This window comes from Anser brachyrhynchus (genome assembly GCF_964034855.1).
Source record: "Anser brachyrhynchus genome assembly, chromosome: 2".
Taxonomy (NCBI): domain Eukaryota; kingdom Metazoa; phylum Chordata; class Aves; order Anseriformes; family Anatidae; genus Anser; species Anser brachyrhynchus.
Window position 1 is genome coordinate 40,626,653 of NC_137695.1, and position 18,309 is coordinate 40,644,961.

General features: G+C 43.6%; 2 protein-coding genes across 4 annotated transcripts in view; one reads left to right on the forward strand and one right to left on the reverse strand.

Moving 5' to 3' along the window:
• The window catches only part of LOC308189458 (uncharacterized protein), a gene marked incomplete at its 5' end in the record, with an annotated part of 69,610 nt that extends 59,477 nt beyond the window's left edge, over positions 1 to 10,133 (reverse strand). Inside the window, 3 exons of the mRNA XM_080579500.1 lie at positions 5,757 to 5,915; positions 8,092 to 8,148; positions 9,070 to 10,133. Coding sequence (XP_080435626.1) covers positions 5,897 to 5,915; positions 8,092 to 8,148; positions 9,070 to 10,133 — 1,140 coding nt within the window. The 3' untranslated portion in view covers positions 5,757 to 5,896. The remainder of the gene's footprint in view (positions 1 to 5,756; positions 5,916 to 8,091; positions 8,149 to 9,069) is intronic.
• Positions 8,735 to 18,309, forward strand: part of UBE2E2 (ubiquitin conjugating enzyme E2 E2) — a 213,314-nt gene continuing 203,739 nt past the window's right edge. Inside the window, exons 1-2 of one of the 3 annotated variants that reach the window (XM_080579746.1) lie at positions 8,735 to 8,899; positions 13,691 to 13,879. In XM_080579746.1, the coding sequence (XP_080435872.1) occupies positions 13,704 to 13,879 (176 nt within the window). In that variant the 5' untranslated portion in view covers positions 8,735 to 8,899; positions 13,691 to 13,703. Of the gene's footprint in view, positions 8,900 to 9,791; positions 9,932 to 13,690; positions 13,880 to 18,309 lie in introns of those variants that run through there. The other 2 variants (XM_080579745.1, XM_080579747.1) reach the window with 2 other exon arrangements.

Genomic DNA, 18,309 nt, shown 5'->3' on the forward strand with positions numbered 1-18,309 from the left:
GGGCATTAATTAAAATTCACGGGCCACTGCATTTTAAACTGCCATTAGGTGTGTGTCAATGTGTTTATGGGGAGTTCCCTGTGGAGAAGACCACAAAAAATAACAACCAAACAGAAAGTTACAGCTCAGTCTGAAACTGTGATAATCATCATTTGTAGCTTACTTAGCATCTCTGTCTTCCCATATAATTTTTAAAACTGTACATTAGTGTTGTTATCAAGAATACAGCTGTCATCTGCAATCTCAGATGTAAGTTTTCTTCTATTTCAGGAGTGAAAAAATGGTATCACAGTTTACCTTTATAGCTATGCTGTGGAAAATGGAAGTATTCATGGTGCTTTCAAGAGCTATATTAATATTTTGCGTCTTGAGCTGAAGGACTCATAATTCTTTACAAATATTGGGGGGGGGGGGGGCTGAGCTTTTTGAAATCTATGTGACTATTATGAATATGTTATGAAAGGGAAACTAAGGAAAAGCTACTCAGTTTTTGTAGTCACACAAGTAATTTTTGCTCTCCTGACTTTACATCCCAACATTTACCAGAAAAGACCATTCATAACAAAAACTGAAACCACATGAAACTAGGCTGGTTTAGGGTTTCAGTGCAAATTTTAAACTTAGCCCATTTTTATAAAAAGGCTTACTATGACATTCATGAGCTTTTGATTGAATCTAGATACAGTTCTGAGCAAACTTGCCTATAGATCTGGTTTGATGATCAAACTATGTAAAGTACATGAAACCAGATCACCCAAGATTTGATACTTCTTAGTCACTTTTGGTTTGCATTTTGGAGTTTTAGACCAAAATCATATTTGAGGGAATGAACTGTTATGAATCAGAATAAAGAAAATGTTTATGTGAGGTTCTCCCCACCCCAAAAAACCACAGACTTCTGCACAGTTCTCTGTTTTCCCTACAAAATGAAATAGTGCTTTAAACCTTCCTTCAGAAATAGACTAAATTCTTCTGTCAGAGGGCTTACCCTTGGTACAGTTTCTAAAAAGACATCCATTTTAAAGAGCACATTCCCTATAGTACATACAGGACTGCTTTATTAAAATACATACATGGCAAATAATGTATGGCATCAATAAAAAGGTTTTATAGTGGCAATTAGGATTTGATCCAAAGTCCATTAATGTCAATGGAAATGTTTCCACTGATTTCAAAGGAGTTTGAAGCAGGCCCACATGAAGAAAATGTATATCTGCTTCTAGGCCTATCCTGGCCTGCCTAGGTGAGAAGAAATCCGTGTGTGTTTCACGTCTGCCCTACCTTCTGTGCTCTTACCAATGGATTTTTAATTGCCAGTAATGGCCAAACCATTATATTTAAATTGCCAGCCAATTTCTGGTCCATTGTTTCAGATTTGTGGGCTCTGCGAGCAGATGCCGAGGCAGCTGTGAAGCTCAGAGCTTCTGTGGCATTCACCTCACAGGAGATGTAGCATTGCAAGCCATTTAGCTGGTGTCCCCCGCAATAGGGAGCTCTGGTCCGGTACAACAGAGCTATCCAAGCTGCAGGCTCACAAGAGTGAAAAACTATTGCTGAAACTCTTCCAAAACCAAATTATATCTTCCATTGTCTCAAAGGAATAATAAACCCTGACTGGCTGATTGTGGAATATAATAATCATCTAGCTGAATTAGTGGGCATTCCTGGGAGTGACTGATTTCTGCTTTTCCCAAACAGCACTTTTTTTTTCAAGATAATAGTTCTTCTTATCTAAAAATCGGGATTTCTCTATACATAACTACATGACAACTAAAATTAATGTATTTAGAAGTGGTGAAATTCAGAATTATACTCCCTGGGTGCTCACAGTCAAAATGAAGAAAATATGGCTGTTGAAAGCTATTTTAGCCAACACACTGCTGGGGCCCCCAGGGCACCACCAGGCCTGACTGACCCTGCTCTCCCTGGGGATTGCCCATCCCAGGGTGGGGTGTAGATCCGGGAGTAGATCCCCCACCCAGGCCCTGGACCCCATGTCAGTGCTGAGGCTGTCAGCCCCTGCTCCAGTGAGGCCACAGCAGGGCAGGCCTGCCAGGCCAGGCCATGGGCCCCACCTAGGCAGACCCACCCAAAGGCCCATCGCCTGGCCTCAGTTTGTCCCTGTCCCCAGGAAGGTGACAAGTGCTGGTGCTGCCCTGGAGCCCCCAGCTGCCCTGCTCCTGTCTGGGGCAGTGGGACGGGCCTGCCTGCCAGACCCTGTGAATCCCATGGGGAGCCCCTGGCCCCAGGGAACAGCCAGCCATGGAAGCACCCTGACACGCAGCACTGCAATAACATTTAGACAAAGATGCCTTCATTGAGACTGGCGATTCACCTGGAATACCAGGTCTTTTGGGCTCACTCAGTCTGAACTGGGCGCTTGAAAATCCCAATATTGCGTAAGTGCAGTCTCATAGCATGTGTGAATCAGTAACATGCATTTTGTGACTTCAATTTATTTTTCCAGATAACGGTGCCTTGTGGTATTTTCTGCTTTTACGTAAGTGATGTCTTTGATCTTGTGAGTGGAACCCCAAATTTTGATGGCACCAAGCAATTTAACACCTATTTCTAAGCCCAATTATGGTTTCTCTATCCCACCTACAAATACTGGCCTCATAGAGCAATCATTCCCACCCTCATGAAAGAACAGGCATAAACACTATTGAAATGGGAAGCAGTTAGACTTTTCACCAAAGGTGTCAGAGACGTGGGCACAAATTGTCTGTTTTCCTGAAGGGACACGTTATCTCAGGTTGCTGCCTTGAAAACAGGCCACGGCATGGAAAGGGGATGGGGGACTTCTTAATCTCTCTTGCTAATGCTGTTCCATTTTGAATGGGATCATTAAATATTAAAAGAGTGAAAGATCAAAAGATACAGAATGACTTTTAGCCTGTTTGTTAGGCCTCTCACGTTTGCAGTTCCAATCCAGCGTAGACGTAGATATTTTTTAGAGATAAGAAGAGTTGGAATGAGAAAGACCAAATAAGCCAGGCACCAAAATGCCATAGTGGTTGAGACACACTTCTGGGAGTTAGAAATGGTGTGGTTTTGTCCTTTCAGTCAGCAGACAGAATTAAATCTCCATTCTCCACATTCTCAGCGATGCCTCCATCACCAGAAAATTGAACGGGCAAGGGTCTTCTGCTCATTTAATTCCAGGAGATGGATGTAGGAATCCCCTAACTAGAGGCCCCTACCAGCTATAAGTACATATATTTTTGGAAGATACTGTGCTGCTGTTATCTGTCTCCTTGCCACTTCCTAATGACTAGGTTAACCTGCTCACTACTCAACCAATTATTCGTGGACCTCCATTGTATTAATACCTAGCTCTTCTGACGTATTTCACTTGAAACATATGGTCCTATCTGAGAACTGTGAATTTCATTAGCCAATAGAGTTTTTATAATTAGAAATTGCAGCCAGGATCCCAAATTGTCTTTGTGGGCCTAGTCCTCAACAATGGTTTAGATTCCAGTTCGAAGAACCTTGCCTAAAACAGGGAATCAAGACAAAGAGGCATTTCAAAGAGAAACTGTAGGTTGGATTATCTAATTAGTTTCCACTAAACTATTAAACTATTAAAACTAGGTACTTTTATTTTCCCAGATACCGCCTATTATATTCATGTGGCCTGCAGAATCATTGCAATATCTTATCAACCCTTTTTGCTGGAGCCCATCTGAAATATGTAATCCCTCTTTTTATTTCAGGTCTTAGCCAAGCATCCAAATTTAGACTCATGCTCAATGATTGCCTCATATCTGTTCAAGCCTCAACTAACAGAAAAAGTTTGAGCTATGTCTGTATAGCTGAGATGAGCTGAGTCCAGCAATGTCCAAACACCTGCTTGCACTGCTTAAAACTGTGGTACAGGAAGAAGTCTGCTTGCTTAGCAAGTAGATGTACACCTGTGTTGTGCCTTGAAGCTTTTTCAAATGAAGTGCATGCTTCACCTGTGTCCTCCCCACTGCTTCCCCATGACTTCATCTGCAGCCCTGGGAACAGTCCCACAGTGTGATTAAGAGTGCCTGTGCCTCCCTGAAGTTGCTGCTTTCACTGCTTGCCTACTTCCTTGCAGGTCAGTGAGGAAGAGAAGCACTAGCTGCTCTGTTTCCTGCTCCCTGAAGGTCTGCGGGAGAAGCTTAGGGAAAAGCAGACAGGAGTTTGTCAGGGTCTACCTGCCTATAGGCAAAATCTTTTACTTCCTGCAACAGTAACCACTGAGGATGAGACAAAAGATATTTATTTCTTCCTCCATTTTTGCTTGTACTTAGAGACTGGTTAGCTACTTTATTGGCATTAGTTGTGTATAAGGTGCCATAAACCAGAAGGGATGATTTAGGCTCATCATACTGCAGACATTCCCTTTTATTCCTTCCAAGTACAGCCCAAAGCAGGCTGTCTGGCCAGGATCTTCAGGAAAGAAGTGCAAAACATGAGTAGTCTGACTTACTGCTGCAGGGGACTTCCATTTCACTGGGGGAATCCCCTGCAGAGAACATGTGGGTAATTTCCACTCTCTACAAGGCAGACAATCTGCTTCAGACTGATTGTGGTCCCTTGGGTTTCTGAAATACATTTGGTCAATCATATTGAAAGGATTGAACGAGCTTGCTATATGGGGTTTGGTTTGCCTTGGTGACTGCGCTAGCCTACTCCTTAAGCATGTATTAATCATGCATTAACCATAGAGGATATTAGCCCACATTCTCCTGGAACCTTAACTTTATTGAAAGGGAACAGGAGTGCCCACGGCTTCTCTTTCTGTGTAAAGATGTAACTTTCCCTACAGAACCACAAGAGATCCTCAGAATTTTACCCATTTCTAACCAGAAAAACAACTTCTGATCCTGTGAATTAAGATGCTATGAAAGCAAAAGGAAATAAGAGAAATGTGGAGGTGCTGAAGAGGGTGCAGAAATAACACCTAAAAAACCACAATTTTCTTTTCTAACCTATCATCACTTTTCAACATTCTCTCCCCCATATGGTGATGAATTAACATGGGCAATGCAGGGAATTTTTCCAGTTACAGGTCACTGCATTACAATAGCTTTGGAAATAAAGATTTTTCCCTTCAGTACATACAAGATGAGATTTTTAAAACTGTGTCTTAGTCTAGGAGTCGGTTGTTAACAACTTCTGTCTAGAAACTATCAGAGAATTATCCTGTGCAATTATCTTAAGTTGGGCTCTAAACCAGCACAAACTTCCATTCTGGACACTAAGCAGTGATTTATTCCCTGTCTTCAAGAAAAATCCAGGCTTTCATTAAGGACATGGAAGCAAGTTAGTACATCTCCCTCCCACCCATCCCTAATATGTTTTATCTTTATTCTTTACAATCCTGGATAGCGATGCGCCTGAGAGCCATGAGGATCTCTGATGCTGCATGGTTATTGTCCCAGTTGTTTCTTCTGGTTCCAGCTGAATGACAGCAGGAGCTGTTCTGCTTCTGAGCAAAGGAGAGGAGGAGGAGCTGCAAATTCTTATTTTTTTTTAGGTGAGCACAGTGAAAGAGATCTTAAATTGTTTGCATCACAACTTACAACTCTGTTCATATTTAATGGCTTGAAAAGATTAAGGTGAAGAAATTCTAATAATTTGGGGGTTTACACTATTGTAGAGCAAATAAAGAAGGCTAGTAATAACTTGTCTCTGTGCCCACACAATCATTTTACTTCAGAATGCCATGAAAATACTTTAAACAGATTTCTGTCAAGGCAGTATTTGAATAATAGGCTTACCTGGTGTTCAGTATTCAATCATGTTTTCCATGACACAAGGTGTCATTTTTTCAAGGATGAGGACATATGCAATTAACTGAAAAATCTAATAAAATTTCTGCTGCAGATACTTTCCAAAAATCTGTCCTTGTTACTCCACTTCATTCTACATGATGATAGCTGTAAAACAAAATGAACATGAAGAATCCCCATCTCTGAATCACTCAAACACTACTTCTTCAGACACAGCTTCAGACGGCTTCAGATATCAGGGTAACTCTGAATTTCAGTTTACATTTACCAACATACGGTGTGGCATTTGGCCAAGTAGTGACAAAAGCAAAGCAGGATCATAGAACAAAATAAAAATAGATGTGCTGTGAAAATAAGCTAACTACAAATGGGAGGAAAAATTATCAGGGAGAAAAAAGAACAGAGAACAGGCCAGATCCTCTGGACTGTCCTTGTGGCTTTATGCCATCACAATAGTACAAAGAAAGCCAGCTATGGGAGAGGAATCCCTTAACGGCATAAAGCTACTGTAAAGACATGCCATTCTGTATTCCCCCTTCAACTCAGGATGAAGGGCAGGAGGGATGTCCCACTGCAGAAAGCTGCCCACTATCTGCTGTGGGGCCCAAAATGCATCAAATACATTAAGCAGCAGGGAAGAAACAGGGAGAGGGTGACACAGGCTGGGATAGCTCCTGCAGAGCTGACAATGATACAAGGTAAAGAACGAAAAAAGCACTGTCATCCCCTTTGCTCCAATCCTCTGCTGACAATGGTTCAGATGGATGAAACAATCTAGTTCGTCATGATTTGGTTGAAAGAAACTGACAGAACAACAGGACACCCCATGGATAATTGAGTATCTTCAACCTCACTCTTTAATATAAAACATTAAAGTTTTGAAAGTCAGATGCTGAGAGTTGCTGTTATATTTTCAGCACTATCATGGTTGAGATACTTCCTGGTCTTTTTCAACCTCAAAAAAACACAATCCCTTCAATTTGATTGGCCAAGCACGCAAATTTTTATCAGGTATAACTTGATTATGATGTACATTTACCAGCTTAAATAGCACTATTAAAAGGATTTCCCATTTTAAATGTGAATGGACAATAACTCATAAATGCAGAAGAAACCTCAAAGTTGCATTTTTCTATTTCTTAATTTGACATCTAACAATAATTCATCATTTAATTTCCATGTTTTTTTAACTGAATAAAGATGGGTGAAACTTGCCAGAGATGAGATCTCAGTACAGCTAAATATGTCTAAAAACCTAAATTGATCCAATACATCCTTAAATTAAACACTCTTAAATGGAAACTTGGCTCAGGTTTCTCCAACTTCATGAATTTTGATTGATGTATCTGTCCTCATAGCAGACACTCTAAATCAAGAGGCCTTAACAAAAGTGTCCTTAGCTGTAACGGTCTGACAGCATGACTATCTGTGCCGGGTGCGCTGAACCCTGGTGTGCTTCTCTGAGGAAGCTGTAAGCTTCTGTATGAGTAAAGGTTGTTTTGGATGTGTCCAGTATTGTAAATAGTGTCAGCTGCTAGAAACCACACAAAGCTGAGCAGGGAAAAAAAAAAAAAGAAAAAAAAAACTGTAACCCTCCAGCATGGGTGAAACACTGGAGTATTGCATCCAACTTCAAGAGGGCCAGGATTTCACCTTGTGTGATCTAAACTGACAACAGCCTTCCAGAGAATTTTAAATAACACACCGTTGTACAACCTTTAACATCTGAGGGCCAAATGCATTATTTCAAAAGGTCAAAAGGATAAATATGGGAGCAGCTGACTACCCTGCCCTCTTTGCTTTACCACTGCATAGGTAGGGCTCCTTCAGAACCTTCACTTCTAAAATCACATGGCACACCTCAGCGTGCATGTCCTGGTCGTGAGGCAGGACAAGCCTTCTCCCTCGTTTGGTTGCCCTTAATTTAAGCTACCATCTAGGGCTCTGGGCCAGAGGTTATGCACCAAAAGAAAAAATCGGGGCCTGACTCTGAATGACTCAAACCCTTCATTTGGTGCTGGAACACTTCAGCACTCCCTTGATTTTTTTTTGGCACGGGGAATTTGTGACCCAGATTCTGGGACATGGTTTGGCCCCATCCTACCCCTGTCTGAATTAGGCTATTCACGGCTCTTCTCCCTCTGTGCTTCCTGTGGATTCTAACAGAAAAGAAGAGAGATAATGAAGCACACCGAACTGTCACCGAAGTGAAGTCCTGACACGGGCTGAGGAGTTTCAATAGGAGGGGTATTCTAACAGGAAAATGTACACCTCCTTTAAGGTACCTTTAAGCGATATTAAGGAAATGTGGCTGGAGACTCACTGAGAAGTGTATTTTTTAGCTTCCTGGATGGCTTTCAGGAGGTCTGTTTTGGAGTGCCTGAAAGAAAAAGGCACGTTTTAAATGATTTTAGAAAAGGGAACTGTGATGTCAAGAGCATGCAATGCAGCCAGCAGCCTTCCAGCATGATAAGAAGCATTGCTTGCAGAAGATCTGCACTGCTTAAAATATTTTTTTGCATTGTATTCTGTTGATTACTTAGTTATTAGTGCTTGTAGAAGTCAACACGTGCCCACTGATCGAAACCCACCTCGATGACATCAGGGGCTCAGTAAAAGTGGGGAAATATACTGTAAATGCACACAAAATAGGTAGAACTAGCTGACTGTGGCGTTTTTAAGTTTAGGTGAAAACGTCACTGGGATTATTTAACAATGAAACAGGAAGAGACAATAAAGCAAGCTATTTCAAAACAATTTATCAACAAAGAGCAAGATTAATTTTATGTACAGAGAAACTGCAAAAATCACTTCTGCTGTCCGGATATAGCATGAGAGCCGGGTGCCAATAAAGCTCCTAATCCTTAAACGTCTCGGCAGCGCTTCAAGTTCTCAATTTCTGTATGTTTGGTAGCCTGGACTCCACCTACACCATAACCATGAGTCAGAAAAAGTATAATGCCCTGCAGCTCAAGCAGGGAGAAACTTTTCCTTCTGCATGCGGGATGGCAAGAAGGCGTTCGTAAATTCCCTTTCGCCGGCAAAAAGGGGGAAATATTTTGACTCCTCGACCCGCGGCCGGCGTGTTGGCCGACGCCGGGCTCGATGAAGTAAAAGTTGAGACAGCACAGGTGAGCTCCACTTGCTCGCTACGCCCGGAGCGAAGCGGCGGCGGCGGCCCAAGGCTCTCCCTCAGCTAGGCCAGCGGAGCCGGCTCCCTGACAGCCCCGGGGGCCCTGCCTGCCCCGGGGGGAGCCGCTCGGGGGGCAGGCGGCGAGCTTTGCCCCCGGCCTCCCCTCACCTGGCCGCCGCCGCCAGCCCCCCGCAGCCCCCTTGGGAGCCCCGCGGGGCGCTTGGGCACCGTAGGGGGGGTCCCGCGGAGGAAGGGCCGCAGCTGGGAGGTCCGGGGGGGGGGGGGACAAAGGGCGAACAAACTTGGCACCGCGCGGCCCCGCGGATGCCGCCCCCGGCCCGGGGTCCGAGCCGTGCCGCGCCGATCCCAGCCGTGCCGACCCTGCTCCCCCGTCCCCCCCCCCCCCGCTCCTTCCTGCCCGTCCCCGGTGACCCCGCCCCGGCCCCGAGCTTCCCTTTAACGCGCGCTCCCGCGGACGGCTCTTCCCCCCCCCCCCCCTTCCCTTCCCCCGCCCCAACCACAGCGGGAGCGCGCACCCCCTTCCCCCCTCCCCTCGCCCAAAGCGCGTTCCCGCGCGCCCCTCCCTTGAGCGCCCGGGCTAATTGGCTGGCGGGGGCGCGCGCGCGCGCTCCCTGCCTCCCTCCCGCCCCCCCCCCCCCCCCGCGGAGGGAGGGGGGCGGAGAGACAGAGGGAGAGGGAGAGCTCTCGGGAGCGCGCGCGGCGGAGGCGTCGGCGTCGGGGGCGCGCGCGCGCGCGTCCTCGGCGGCGGCGGCTTCACTTCTCTCCGGGCAGCGGGGGCAGGAGCGGCGGCGGGAGCAGCAGCAGCACAACAGCGGCCGCCGCCGCCGCGGCTCGGGGGGGTGGGGGGGCAGAGAGAAGAAAGGGAGCGGGCGGCGGGCAGCCGGGGTAGGGCAGGGCAGAGCGGGCTCATGACTCAGTGACCGGCCGCTGCCCCCTTCCCAGCCCCTCGCCCGGCCACGGATCGTCCCGCAGCCCCGAAGCAGCGAGAGCGACCCGCGCTCGCCCGCAGGTAGCAGCCCCCCCCCAACCCGCCCCGGTCCTGCTCCCCCCCCCCCCCCCCGCAAGCCTTCCCCCCCTCCCCATCCGTTTAACGACCCTCGCTCCCTACCTTCATCCCACGCCTCCCCTTCTCCCCGCACCCCCGAGGGCTGCCCCCCCTCCTTGTCACCTCGTCTCCCACCGCTGCCCCCCCCCCATCCGGCCCCATCCATCCCCTGGCTCCAGCCTCCATTGCTCCCCGGCCCCCCCCCCTCGCACCCCCTCCAACAACTCTCCCCTCGCCCCGCTGCCCCCCCCCCCACTCCCTCTCTGACCCCCCAAGCCCCCCCCCCCCTTCTCCTTTCCCCCCTTACCCCCCCCAGGAGCCCCGCTCGCCCAACCCCCTCCCGTGCCCCCGCCGCCTTCCTCTCGCAGTCTCCTCCTCCTCCTCTCCCCCCCCCCCCCCTCCTCTCCCTGCCGTGCCCCGGCAGAGGTGCGGGGAGCACCGGGGGTGCCCCCCCCACGCGTGTGCGGGGCCGGGGGGGCCCACGGGGCCGGGCTGCCCCCGCGCTCCCCCCGCTCCTTTGCGCTTCCTACTGGAGATGGAGGAAGGCGGCTGCTGCTGCCTCTGCTCGCCGCGGACCCCGGAGTGCCCAATTTGTCTCCGCTCCTAGGAAATTAGGGGCGCCTTGGGAAGGCATCATCGCCAGCTCGGCCGCCCGCGGGACCTTGCCCTGCCCGCCGGCTCTTTTCCCTCCGCTTGCCCGGCAGGGCAGGGAAGGGACGGTCCCCGCGGCTAAAAATGACAGGGGCCGGCTCCTTGGGACCCCCACGGCTCGCAATTTGCCGTCGAGGCAGCGCTCGTAACCCCCGGCTGTGCTGAATCATCCCGCGGGGTGCTGACCTCGCAGCCCCCTCCGGCCGCCCCTGGGGTCCGGGGGGGGTCCCGATCCCCGCAGCCCCTCCCGGCACCCCGCAGCCCCTCGCCCCCTGCCCCTGCTCTCCAGCTTCAGGCGGCGCCTCGCGTTTTTCCGCCTGGCTTCGTGGCAGCGAAATGTTTTCCTAACGCCCTCGTTCCCCGCTTGATTTATTTATCCCCCCCCATTTTTTTTTATTCGTACCTGCGTTTGTCTCTTCAGGATGACCGCGTTTCAAGTGTCTGACTTGGGGCCCTTTAAAAGGCACTTCGCCGAGCATCCCTGGAGCTGTGCGTTATTGCTAAAACTGCAGATATCGGGAGGAGAGGGCACGGCCAGAGTTGTCTGGGTGTCAGAAAGGGGAACAGAGAGAGGAGAAGAGGGGGGAGGGAATAAGAAGCTAGCCAGACACCGAGTGACAGATTTAAGCATTTTCTTGCTGTAAATGCTGGCATTACATGTTACAGTAATTATATGCTCTGGGCTACTGTTACAGTGTTTGTCTGCTGGATAGTAACCTGAACTTATGAAGTGATACAGTTGTTTTGGGATAATAGTAATATTTATAGCCGAGATTATTCGCAGCAGATGTCCTATGCATATAGGCTTCATTAAAAATGCTTTTAACTTTCTGGCCTGCAGTGTTAAAGCATATGTACGTTGTGGAGAGAATTTTCTCTTTAAAATTAAACGTATTAAGCAAAGATCAGAACTAAAATCTAAAGTAAATGAAAGCCATCACAAGCTTTATTAAAAGAGGCCAGATTGTGTTTTAGCTATATGTAGAAGACTGGAACCTACTATTGAAATTTCATTATAGCTATTAAGTGCATATCTTGACTTGTCAGAGTACGGTACTTTTGTGTTTTATTACCTCTAAGTCTTCTGTTTCTTTTATCTTAACATCTGACAAGCAGGATCTAAATATCTAGACGTTAACCTGTGTACATATGTGAATTGTGTTAATATGTTGTAGCTGTACCGTAGGGAAACTTATTCCGCTAAGAATGAACAATTTCTTAATTTTCATGTTAGGAATCAAACCTGCCATTATTTCAGTTATCTCATGCAGCAGGCTGGCTGTTGTGTTTTAATATAAATTAATACATGAAAATATATTTCAAAAACATTATTTCAAAAATGAAATCCAAATGTAGCATAAGCTGATGAGGGGAAAGCTTGTACTATATCCATCACGTACTATTTCTTCTAGCGTCTAAACATTTTGAATGTTTCAGACGTTCAGGTTTTCCTTTCTGATTAGCTTCATCAATTAGACCAAAAACCCCTTAATTCCTCCTGAAGTTAGTTGGACTGAGTTGTGTGAATAATGCCTGAAAAGATTAGTTCTTCACTCCATGCCATGTGCTGGTTGATAGCATCAGACTTTGGCAAGGCTTCTGCAGGATAGGAGCAAATTTATTCTGTTATATGCAACTGTAACTGTAACACTTAGGCCTTTTTGAAAAGTGCCCTTTTTAACATAACCCTGTTGGCATTGATGTTACTTTACTTTTCCTTTGCTGCCTCTTTCCATAAATAAGTGCAGGGAGACAAACTTTGTTTAATCCACTGAACGAGCGTGGCTGAGTCTGAGCCTGCAATCTTTTTATTCTCCCTGGAGAACATATTAAAATGAATAATTGTCAAGGTGAATGGTTATGTTCTTAATTGTGATGGTGTCTGTATATAGGTAAAAGGAAAAGCAAGTCGAAGTTCACAGCAATTTAAAGCTCTTTGTGTATGAAAGAGCAAACTCCTGATTCAGACAGATTCGATCAGAAAAACCACCCAGATACATGGGGATTGCGTGGGTGTAAGCGAGTAACGTTTGGGCCTGTGTGCTTTCAAGGTGGCTCATTTGTAACAGAGGAAGATAGATAAAATACATCTATAAGCTGTGGATGTGGCCTTAAAGGAAGGACAGTGTGTGTTTTTTTTTTTTTTGTGAAATTTTCTAACAGTCATTGCCACCACATATGCTAATTTACTAAGAGTTTTTCATGGACATCTGCCCTTCATTAGAGCAGTTTGAAGAGTCATGACAGCTGTAACAGTGGGCTTGTAATTCCTCATCTGTCGGCATATTGTTATACTATTTAAAATGAAGGAAGAAATGAAAATAGCTAACTAGTATCAGAAGTGTGCAAATAAAGTGTTAACTTGACTTCTGGAAATATACTGAGATTTCTTGTAGCTTGTGTTCCCTGACAGCTTTGTCGTCTCATGTCGCTTGAACAGAATTTGTCAGAAAAAACTTCTTGCATCCCCTACCAGTGTGCTTACCACTCTAGCAGCGTACCGTTGCAGTAAACACAAACAGATCTGTGTTAGTGCCTTTTGGTTCTGTGAATGTTTCCATCAAGCATGCCAAGATGTGGATTTTGTAATGTGGAAACCCACATTATAGACTTGGAAAGAGCCCACAGGTTTATTTCATATGGGATAGCAGAGAGTCTTAAGATAGTCATAGTTCTCAGTTTTTAACAACTGGGCTGGATGTAGACTGGTGGCGTGGTGATGAGAAAGTTAACTTATGATATGGCCGAGGGGTTGGAAAATCTCATTTACAGCAAATGGTATTATACTTGCACAATCATGTTTCCTGCTTAACTACAATAACTTATGATTTTCATATATAGAGAGGATAGGTTTATTATTCATTTGGTATGGGATTTAAAATGACCAACTCCTGAATTATTGTTAGGATTTTTATGGCAAAACTCTACAGCACCTCAGTAATCTTAGTACTGAAATGCAAGCATTTCTGTATGAAGGCCTAAATCTTGTGTTCTATTTCCTTAAGGGTTGCAAGAAATATTGTTGGACAGTTTCTTCTGAAAAAGCTAACTTTTGTTGTTTGTGTTTTTCAGTGCAGCATCTGCCATGTCTACGGAGGGGCAGAGAGTTGACGATAGTCCAAGCACTAGTGGAGGCAGCTCTGATGGAGATCAACGTGAAGGTGTTCAGCAGGAACAAGAAAGGGAGCAAGTTCAACCCAAGAAAAAAGAGGGCAAAATATCAAGCAAAACAGCTGCTAAACTGTCAACTAGTGCTAAAAGGTACAGCGTTCTGTTTCTCTACCTTTCTCATTTTTTAGCTGGCCATCAGATGTATGTAGAGGTTCAGTATGTTCATTCTCTTATTGTTTTATTATAACATTATTGTGTCAGTGTAATAGTCTTTTGAGGCTGGTCACGATAATGAGACCTGTATATTTTTTTCCTTTCTTTGACAGATTGGCTCTTTCACATGGTTTTAATAGTAGCTTGCATGATAAAAGCTGACATTTTTTTATTGCTAGTAAAACTCAGACAGTTTTGTAGCCTTATAAAATATATCTCTGTATGTGTACGTATGACTGATGTTGAAACTTGTCAGTGTAACTTACAGTTAATTAACCATAAACATTTCAGACAGTTCAGTAACTCAGCATGTTAGGACTACCGTAATACCTATTGCTGTAAAGTACTGCATTTCCTTTTCCCAGATGGTCAGGTCAGAGATATTTGAGTGAACAACAAATGCATGTTGGTTTCATTACTTTAAACTGTGGTCTGTTTTAATACCCATTTCTTTTCCGTCTCTTTTCTGCTTGAGAGGGAAGGTGGATTTGTGAAATAGCTATTTAAATTATTCTAAACTATCACGTCAATTTCCAGATAATGACTGTCATGCTTGGACCAGCCAGAGGGAACTTACAGCTTCGCGTTGCTCCATCAGTACGTGTAGGGGTGTTAGTCCAGGCAGCAGAATTCAAATTGGAGTACAGTGATTGTAGTTAAATGCTTCTAAAAGAATCTGGTGAGACCAATTCTGCAGACTGTCCTGATGCAGAATTCCCAGATCCTGTTTTTCGCTAATTTAAGGCAGTGTAAACTGCAAGAAAAAACATTGGAGTTGTGCCACCGTGGTAAAGGAGAAGCATCAAGGCCATGTCACTGTAATTTATAACACATGCTCATAGGAAGAGGCCATAAATGCCGGTGTATGAGCATGTGTCTACATCTCATCAAGATTCAAACCTGTGTCTTGGCTTAGTCTGGCCCTTACCATTTGCTTACTTCTCTGTCCTGAACACTTCTGTCTTTCTGGTGCAGTGGAAAACTCATTTTATCCTGTTTCTCTTCTACCACAGGCACCTGCCTTACAGCTAGCCTCTGTGAAGCCTTTGCTTTTTTTTTTTTCTTTTTCTTTTTTTCCACGTGAGATGTTTTCTTGAGACCCATTCCTACTATGATGCTGTTTGGAGATTACCTAGTCGTGTTGGTTGTGGGATAGCTGGCAATGTTCCTTTCTGTGACTAAAACAAAAACCAAAATGAAACAACTTTCACTTCAAAGTGCGATGTTATTCATGTAGTTAATCCTCATAGTCATTGTTTCTGGGCTTCTTCTCTTTTGCCTGCTTCCTGCTATTGTTATTTCACAATATTAGCAATATTAGACTAGACAGGATTTTTGAGGTCATAAAATCCAGTTTTTAACATCTTTAGTAAAGAGTCTCTGTATTCTGAATTTTGTACAATGCCTAATGTGATGGTGCCACAATTCTGACAAGGGCCTGTGGACACTATCCTATTAAAAAATTAATAACGATATGTCAGAAATTGGTCTATTAATCTTAGCTTTGTATCTTCAAAGCTTAGAGCTTTTATCAACACGCATTTCACAGTGATAAAATTACTTAAACCTTTTAAAGTTTAATCATATCTGCTTATGGTTCTGCTGAAACTAATTATGCCAGCTGCTGACATCAGTATGTTTGCCAGTTAGGCTCTAAAGCAAGTTTCACATGTTTACTAATATTGAAGAAAAGCCTTTGATTCTGCATTTTAAAAGCTGAGATGATTTTTATAAATATGAGAGTTCTGTAGAAAAGGACATAATAAATAATACTTTTGAAAAAAATGTATTTTTAGGAGCGCTGGTTGTCACAGCACTGTGTAGAAATCCCAGCAATATAGTCTTTATAGTAGTATAGTGGTTTGTTTATTTGCTTTTTTTTTCAATAGTAGCATAGCTTTTTTTTGTAGTATTCAGTAGTTTGTGAGTGTGTTGGAATAAAGATAACCTTTCCATAAGCATTCTTAATCTGGTCAGGTTTTCATGTTACTTGTTGTTTTTGTTGTTTGCTTTTTAATTAAAATCACTAAAGCCTGAAGAAAGGAAAATCAGAAATTAGAGTAGAGATGAAGAGGAAGGGAGTAACATCAAGGAAGGAAAAATATATTATCACATATTGAGGATTCTATCCCTATGTGGTTGTTTTATATGGACAGTTTCTATACTACTCATTTTTGTTCATTAGAAATGAACAATATTGTGGGAATAAAGCTACATTCCTTCAATCGGAATGTTGTTTTTGGCCAGGTTTAAAAAAAAAAAAGTGATCTCTTAAAAATTGAAACAAATTGCAGCAATTCAGCTGTCCTAGTGGGGAAAAAAGACTGGATATAAGCTTAGCGATGTTTTCCTTCATTAGCTTTGTTAACTGTGGTTTTGTATGGCATTACACTAAGGTGACAATAATCTTCACGTAGTTAAGTGTCAGCCCTGCTGAAATCAGTGAAAACCCCAAACGGCAGAGCACACAATAGTTAAGGCTTTTGTCAAAATTCCTTAATTTCTATTTAGAACAGAGAGTGCTAACAAGTTAAGAGAAAATCTTTCTTTGGGCTTTAATTCGCAGACTACAGGCTTGGTTCTAACATGAATTTGGAAGCCACGTTTTCACACTTGAAGAGCTTTTTCATGCATATGGAATTGTAGTCACAGTAGTTTTGGATTACATTATGCTACCTAGTGTATATAGGATTAGAATTAAGATTTGTGCATTTGTAGTTGGAATAATTCTGTTCTGCTTTTTATTTGCATGTTTATGTAGTCAATTAGATTTACTTTCAAAGAATTTCCAGTGGTATTGACTTTATATAAGTCAAGATTTAGCAGTGCTCTTTCTTTCACTGCGTAAACATACGCTGCTACCTTGTCTTGCACAGGAGTGTACTACACCAGCAATTTAATGCTTTCCAAAATGATTTTATTATGAAGGATATATGAGACTGCTTGAATTTGTATTTAAGTCACAGCAATTTTGGTTTTCTTCTGTTAGCATCACCATAGATGGCATCAAGAAGGCAGAATGCCATCACAAGCTGCCCTTCTCTGTTAATAGTTTTAAAGCTAGCTGCTATACAGGTGTAATAGCTTACAGCATATGTCGTACAGTGTGCCGGTCCTTCAATTTTCCTCACCCTGAGGGCATCACCCTAAATAGCAACCTTTCTTACCTAACATGTCAAGATTGAGAAACTCACTGCATATCACAATTACAGTTCAGACACGGAATTGAATTGCTGTCCTTGAAAACAGCAGGCATCTTGTTACCTCTTAAGCAGCAAATCTTAGCCTGACCTTTGGATTGAGAGAAGTGTAACCATTCTTGGCTGACACAGTAGCTCAACAAATAAATGCATTGTTTTGCTTGGCTCTTGAAGTTGATGGTTGAAAATCTGTCAACCTTAGTGTCCAGTCTTGGATTTCTTTTTATAAATATCTGTACTTAAAATGAATTGTGAACTCTAAAACTTCAGTTGTAGGCTTTTCTTGTTGCGTAGAAATAGCAACTAGGTAATGGATTAAACTTGATTAGAAATCAAATTAAAATGAGCTGTTTTTTTTTCACCCCCCTTTTTTTTCCCCTCAGAAGTTTATCACAGCACTGTTTCAAGGAATCTAAGAGTTATATTCAGCATGTTGAATATGGTGGAAAAATGGAGTGCTTTTTCTTATATGAAATATCGTTGTCATTTACATATGCATCTAATATGAAAGAATGAGTATTTCTCTTCCTTCATCATGAATCTAACCATCTTTAGAAAAATTTCATGCTCAGTCACAGTTTCTGTAAGATTGAAATTTATACTAGCGATTGTATTTCTTTATAACATGTTCTTCAGTATGGTGCATTGGTTCACGTAACTTTTATGCATAAAGAGGTATGTATTTTAGAAAAGTAGATGTGGTAAAATAGGTTATTGTTATTAGTCCTTTCTTGCTGCTTCTCCTATGAATTATATCGGGGAATCCTCTAACGTGTTCAGTTCTCCCTAAGGTTTAGAGAACTTTAACTGTTTCAAGAAGGAAACACCAGATAGTCCCCCTAGGCTTGGAACAGCAGTAAATATATGTCTGTAAGAATTAATAATATCTGAAATCCACAATGTACTCTCATGCTTCTGAATTTAGGGGTAAATTAACCTTTGCACTATTTCTTGAAGGCAAGTATGCTTGTTCTTTCCCATTAGTAAAGTGAAAGGAAAACACAGTAATAGCAATTTTTTCATATATATATATATATATATATATATATATATATATGGAGAGAGGGAGACAGGGGAGACAGGCAGAGGTCAAATGACTTCTTTTAAGATCAAACAAAGAGCATCAGATCTGACATTGCAGATTAAATGTCCTGTGTGTACAGCTCA